Raw genomic sequence first — 7522 nt, 5'->3', positions numbered from 1 at the left:
GGGAAATGGACCGAATATTATACCTTTGGAGACGAGAGGGAACTAACATGGCCGTGAAGGGAGGAACTTTCAAGGATGAAGAAGGAAAAAGTGGACGACGTGATTGCAAGAGAAGAAATTTTTTGGCTGTTGGATTTGTACCAATGATTATGATCAATGATCAATGGATCCGCAAGATCCCCACGGGACTGATCCGGAGAGGATCTCAATCCATTCTTCCCATATGCAATAATAATCTATAGGTCTACATATTCTTCCTATTGCTAATTCTTTCAATAATATAGATTTTGGTGGCTGTTTCCTTTCAATACGGACCATATGTCATCAACCTTTTTTATTTTTTATTTTCGGGCCCTCCTAAAGTTAGAAAATAATGGATAATTATCTAAAGCCAAATCTCTGTCCAAATCAAAGAAGCTTCTTTTGGAAGAGTCATCCACCTATATCCACCCATCTACTATAAATATATGATTATGACCATTAAATTTTTATTTTTGGAAATACTTGCATATTCAAGTTCACTATTAAGATAATGGTCTTGGTATTATGTGATCTTTCCAACAATATCAAGTTGATTTGTATGAATTTCCAACCACTTACTCCATTACAAATGTAAGTTAAGTCAGTTGGTCAAGGAAATATACATGCTCCCTACTTCCTTGTACTCGAGTTCAAATTTTCTCTCCGTAAATTATAGTAGTCTAAAAAACCGCGTTGTGCAAAACCACTAACCTTATTACGCGAGATGAACTCACCTATAACGTAAATGTAATTGTAGTATCTCATGGTGGTATTCTAAGTCAAACATGTTGCTTGTCATGCGTTTTAACTTTCCCACATGGTAATGCATGTCTGGCAAGGAATACCACCGCGATATATAGCATCCTTATGTCACGAAAGTCGTTGTCTACCATGCAAACAAAAGAAGAAACAAGAAAATATGCAAATCCACTTCTGCATTTCTCAGTTTCTCATTAACTTCCTTACAAAATGACAGCAGTGTATGGTGCCTGGACTAAACAGTCCTATGTTAGATAATACTTGTAGAATCGTCAGCCATCTGTATTTTTTTTTCCTCTTCAAAACAAATCTTTAGTAACAAACTTGCAGACTCATGGGATACACATTCAAAATCAGGCAAAAACTAACTGAAATTTGCAGCGTGGCAAAGGTTGGTCATGGGGTCACAGTTTGATCAAAGGCGGTATGAACTATCAGCCCCATACCTGCTCCTCATGTTGTAATTTTCAAACTTCGGATTGTCATATCCCGCTGTCTTCATGTCCACTGGTTTGGGTTCTGCCCCAACTGTGCCATAAACTACCTCTCCACTCTTCTCTCGCTGGCGATGCCTTGTTCTTTCTTTCTGGCTCTTAGACCTGCTATGAGAAGAAACCTCACCAGATCCATAGAATTCTGCAGAGTTCTGTCGTTTTGAAGACCGGTGCTTGCTTGACAAAGAGGGATCTTTGAAACTAGCTGACTTCATTTTTGCTGGCTTCATATCTGAATACTGCTCACTTGCATTGGGGGTATAGGCCTGTCGAGTTTCAGACAGAGGAGCAGGAGCACTTTGTCTCTGAACTACTGGAGCCTCGGCTTCATCTTCAGGCATCCTAAGAGAATCTTTTAATGGTGTTAGGCCTTTCTGGGAGCCACCAGGCATAAAACGCGACGGAAGGAAGTGAACGAATATGCCAGCCAATGCTGCAAGTCCAAGCTTTGATAGATCACTGACAAGCTGTCCAAAAGATGGCCATCCCGGTTCCTCTTTCATGCTTTTCACAAGTAGCGTGGATTTCCCATTGCTTGGATGTTCTTTCATTTCACTCTTTGAAAGTGGCTGCTGCACCAGTTATGCATTAGATTAAGCAAAGAACACAACTTGCATAAATAAAATTTACCAATGTGGGAAACCTACACAGTTCCATTGTAACGCATAAAGAAAGAAATGGATTGACTTCGCTAGCCCAAAGAAAAACTCTAAGAATGTTAAAACCACAAAAGGGGCAGTAAAGCCCAAACTTTTTGCTTTCCGTGAGAAAACTTAAGACATTAATGAATACTTTGAACGCAAAACAGATGAGAATAGTGAATATAAAAGCATGCACAAGCAGTAATGAAAATAATAAGGGCAGAAATAAATCTTTTCCTTAATAAAATGTTTCACTTGAGATGCATTTTCAACTGAGATGGGATGAAAAATGAATCAAATTTTGGAAAACAAAGGTTCAAGACTGGAACAGGGACGAGCATTTATTTTATATTTCACATTAGTAGATCATAAGAAGCACACCGTTCTCAATAAGAAAGAAGGTCCATATCCCTGCTGCAGTATGCATGTAGTATACCCTACCAAGACAGCACCAACAACCATAAGGATATCTGCAAAAGACCCACAAATGTCAGTCAGAACAATGCTGCACAATCTTAAGCAGAATTTGATGGCCTCATCATTGTGAAACATCATATATACCATATATTTTAATGCAGCACATAACCAAGAATTAACCCAAGCATAAGAAAAACCTTCGAAGAGAAGGTTAAAAATAAAAAGCAACTAAATGGTATTTTGAAACACAATATATAATTGTAAAAAGGACGGAGCAAATCATTAACAGAATCTGTAACGTTTAAAGAAACTGGAGATGCTGTATATAAGGCAGAATGTCCACATAATCATTATACTGGAAGCAAAATGCAGTGGCCTCAATTTGGTGTCCAGTTGGTGCTTATTTCTTACATCTGCATATAATAGTTTGACAATAAAACCCTGCTATTTCTTTGGATCCTTCAAGACATAAACCTTCAATATGACATCTTTAGTAATAGACTTAATAAAACACATAGGCAACCCTTTGTCTGCAGAGCTAACTGATACAGATCATTTCAAATGTTCATATACAGTATGTGAAACCATACTTACATAAACTAAAAGGAGAATCAATTATAGTAACCTATGCAAACTGTAGGGGTAAAACATTATGTACATGAAGACTGACGAGTATGCTTGCTTAAACAACTAGAATAGTCAAGCTAATATAACAGCCACAACATCCGTTGTAGAGCTTTCATACCATCAACCATCGTAATTATGCCTAATGAAAGGAAACTGAACATAAACAGCATGGGATCAAACCTGTGGCAGAAATTGAACTGTACTGATAATCACAATCCTCCTGATTGAGAGAGATCTGCCGGAGAGCAGCATTTCCTCTATCAACAACTAGCAACGAACAAGTAGGCTGAACATATACGATATCGAAATCATTTGAGAACATGGCATCCTCACTGGGCCCATCTCTATAGCCTGCAACATTTGATTTCCCACCTGCAATGGTTGTTACTCCTGCAAACAGTTTGCATTAGAATTTCAGAAATTGAAATATGCTCCTCTCTACAAAGGGATTTGCAAAAATGGTTTTCAGATAAAACAAAAAAGTTAACAAAATTTTGAAATTTAACAGTTTACAGTCCCATGTACAAGTTACGTTTCTATACTCTAGTTTCGCTAATTCAACATAAATACATGCATACATACATAAAGAAATTTGATATTTTCCCTCATATTTACTTTCACTTGTTGCCAGCTTTCACCTGTACAAGCTTCAAAATAACTATGAAAATGACATGTACATACCAGCATCTCCAATCTTTCGTATGGCGTGATTCAAGGTATCAGCAACATACACGTTCCCTTTATCATCCATGGTTACACCTTTGGGATGATTGAAACGAGCATCACTTGGCTTCCCATCAACATGTCCAGCGTAACCCTGAAATGACCCAGCAACCAATCTTCCCCTACTATCTGCAGCAATGAAATGTTCAGAAATGAAAATTGGAAATCAAGGAAATGTATTATGAAAAAGATAATAATTCATATAACACTGCAACTCATCAATATTGATTATTGAATTCCACAGTTAACCTACACTACAGGACTGTGAGCACCATCTTGTTACTTTCTTTATAAGAAAATTATTAGCATCGAGTAATTGATATACAGAAATTTTATCTGACAAAAAACGAGGAACACAAAACCTTTAAATGTCAAAAGATTTAAACAACAAATACAAATACTAAGTTAGGGAGAAGCCGGGAACAAATCTCAAGTAAGGTGAAACAGTATAAGTATTGTTGCATACATTGGGACAATGGTGAAGTAATGCGCATAATGTTGCTATTAACGGAGTCCACAGCAAAGAGCTCCCCATCCTCTGAGATGCGGATTTTGTGAGGAATAACACCAATGTCATTTCCTTCCAAAACAGTCTCAACTAAGTACCCATTCTCAAATTGAAGAACATTCTTTTCTGTAATAAAACAAAGTGACAAACCATATAATACTTGCAGAAAAATTATCAGAGTAAGCATAACGTTCACGAAAACCAAAACAAATAAACTGAAAAGGTCTTGAAATTACCTGATTGGGGTGTTTTGGAGGATATTTCCCCAGTCCACTTGAGAAGAGAAGACAAGTGCTTTATCAATGGCCCTGAGCAAACACAATTTAACTCAAAACAATATTACAAGTGAAGTAACAACAAGTATCTGAAATCCCCATTATGATCACAGAAACCCAACATACTATCATTACTAAATGAATGAGAGAGAAAGAGGGTTATTTGGGAATATCGGAACAAACAGATCCCAGTGGCAGAACCAAGAAAAATGAATAATTGGGTATCTAATTATGTACGCAAAGCAATATTCCAAAGTGGGTTTTTATTTTTTAACAATATGATAAAATATTTCAAGCAAAATAAGAGAAGTAAATGAAGAAACAAAGCAAACCCAGTTGCCAAACAGATCAAACATACAATCTGAACCATCAGAGAAAGCTCGAGGAAGATGGTGACTGAAAGTTTACCTGCAGGAGCAGCATGAACTTGGAATCGGAGGGAGTAAGTGACTGTGAGTGTTAGGAGAGTGAGGAAGAGATGGGAATTTCTCATTGCACTGATTTACAAAACCCAAAAGGCAATTGCTTGGCTTTGAATTTTCAAGCACAAGAAAGCTTACGGAAAATCATGGCCTCTGAGGTGCAGAGGAAACTGGTTTTGGGGATTTTGAATTTTGGTTTAGCAAGTACGAGCGGGGGCTGTGCTTTTGCTGTGTACTTTTGAGAGTGAGAGTGGGAGCTGTGATCTGCATAGTGTACTGACAGACTGCTTTTCTTTCACTCCTTTTCTCTCTTGATTTGTTTTTTATATCTTTCCTTTTCTTATTTCCTTTTTCACTTTTGCCGCAAAGTGAATTTTTTTTTAGGAGGAAAAAGTATGACATGTTGCGAGCATTAACCCATTTAATTAAATGGAGATCCTTTCAGTGTAGATATTTGTTAATTGTGGTGATAAGTGGTGATATTTGTACTTGTAATGGTAATGATATTGATATATGAAGTGTCCATGAGCATCTATTAACCATCTCTATCAAGAACAAGCGAATTTATTCAGAAGACGTCCTATATACTGAATTTATGTACATATAATTTATAATAAAGATGCAAAGAAGATGCACAAATTTAACATTTGTTTTGATTAATGTTATTGTGTAAATTTGAAGTAAATTAGATTTAAGATTTTTCATTGGTATAGTGATTTTTTTTTATTGGACTTTGTATTTATTTAGATGACAAGTTTTTCTTTCTTTCATGATTTGCTATAAATAAAAGCACTAATGTAGAAGAAATATTATCCCTAAACATTCTACAATTTCTATACGCTTATTTTCGCTCCAATCTCTCTTGACGCACCCTCTCTCTTCCTTTAGAATATTGGCTACAACATAATAAAAACTAGACACTTAGTATTACGGTCTAGTGATATTTTTCTTCACTTGTAAGAGCAGCTCCAGCATGTGCTAGAGCCCAAGGGACAGGCGAGTGAACAGGCCAGAGAGCCCGAGCAATCAAGTCCAGCGTGTGCTGGCAAGGGAGCCCGAGCAGGCCCGAGCGAGAGGCTGGTGGAGAGTTGCCAGCCCGAGAGCCCGTAGTGGGTTTGACGCAAGGCTGACATCAGCCACGTTTTTTCTTTTATTTTGCCTTGGCGTCCGTTGGATCTCAACCCACAAACTTGCCGGAGTTTGCTCAGAGGACAAAACTGGGCAAGGTTTTAGAGAAATTGCAGGGGGTTAAACCTCTGGTTTCGAACTGGAAAAACACCACAAATCTTGTCCCAAGCAACAATAAGACATAATGAAACAAGATTTGCATAGAGAACCTCACCTGGGTTCGAGTTTCAGATCTTGAAGCCCTCGGCTTCAATGGTGGTTTACACCGTGATGGTCCGATGACGCATGCAACGGTATAGCAATGATCCTTTAGTCCTAGAGATTAAGGTTGGTTTTGGAGTTTGATTTGTTTAATTTTCGAAGAGGAAAGTGGGTGAGAGCCCTCGGAGCTCTAGAGAGAGAGAGAGAGAGAGAGAGAGAGAGAGAGAGAGGAACTTCAAAGAAAAATGGAGAGAAGTGAGAAAGATGAGTGGAAAGAGAGGGAGTGACGTGAGGGAGTAGAGAGGTGCACGGGAAAGAGATGGAGTGACGAGGGAGTGGGAGGGAGTGCAAAAAATATTATTATTTTATTTACTTGTTGCCAGGGCTATTCAAGTGTAGGGGTGGAGATATCAAAGGTAATTACTGTTCATTAAGGGCAATTACTGTTCACTAGGTGGATTAAATAGTGGATAGCCGGGGGGCCTTTCCCACTGTGAAACTGCTCTAAGTGAGAGGTCTTATGTTCGATTCTCGCCAAAGACAAATTTGAATCACATTATTGCTAACCCATTGTGAGACTCAGCCCACCTCCTCCCCTTTAGTGTAGATAATATCGTTTGTTATAATAATAATAATAATAATAATAAACATGACATGCTAGCCTCACACATGTGAGGTTGTGTACATAATCGGCTCAAGTTTAAATTCGAAGACCATTTCGTCTAATCTCATCCAACATACATCTAACACCATCAAACATGAGGCTTGGATTGATCCATTTTAATTGGCTATAACTTATCTCATCCAGCCCACTAAACGATCAAAAACCTTGGCACAATCATGATTCTAACCCTAAATCGAGGCTCGACTAATCGAGGTTTTTGAGTTTTTCCAAATCTTACAATTCATACATGAACTTCAAATATAAGATTTCAAACATTGGAATTTATTTCTTAAACCGTAACACTTTCGAACTTTAGTCCCCACATCAAATTCCAAAATCTTGAACTTTGGAAGCCTTGAATCTAGACCATTATACAAAATTAGAAAGAAATATTGAAATATATATAAAGAAATGAAATCTGCAACATCCAAAATATAAAATAACAAAAACGACCAAAGTTTGCAAAATTGAAAATGTCGCCCATCGGCCCCATCCACTTTAATTTCGAAAGTGGAGTCAAATTAAAAATTTCAACCAAAAAGGGAGTCAATTAAAATTGACACATATCGTGTCCTATTCCACGTATTTATAAGTACACGTGTCAAATACCCATTCGCTTTGACCCCGTGGCCTTCGAGTCCG

General features: G+C 37.6%; 1 protein-coding gene across 2 annotated transcripts; it reads right to left on the bottom strand.

Moving 5' to 3' along the window:
• Window positions 1–939: 939 nt before the first annotated feature.
• Window positions 940–5186, bottom strand: LOC126589962 (uncharacterized). 2 transcript variants are annotated; one of them, XM_050255418.1, is made up of 7 exons: window positions 4874–5186; window positions 4427–4498; window positions 4149–4316; window positions 3641–3811; window positions 3140–3349; window positions 2297–2385; window positions 940–1846 (listed from the first exon to the last, which is right to left on the bottom strand). In XM_050255418.1, exons 1-7 carry the CDS (start codon window positions 4956–4958, stop codon window positions 1196–1198), a joined length of 1446 nt encoding a protein of 481 aa, XP_050111375.1. In that variant the 5' UTR covers window positions 4959–5186; the 3' UTR covers window positions 940–1195. The 2 variants fall into 2 exon arrangements, with proteins under 2 accessions (XP_050111375.1, XP_050111376.1); XM_050255419.1 differs by having other exon boundaries at window positions 940–1843.
• Between the last annotated feature and the right edge of the window lie 2336 nt (window positions 5187–7522).

Source organism: Malus sylvestris, chromosome 11 (assembly GCF_916048215.2).
Source record: "Malus sylvestris chromosome 11, drMalSylv7.2, whole genome shotgun sequence".
NCBI lineage: Eukaryota > Viridiplantae > Streptophyta > Magnoliopsida > Rosales > Rosaceae > Malus > Malus sylvestris.
Note: the sequence above shows the minus strand (reverse complement) of the source record. Positions and strands in the feature narration are given on the sequence as shown.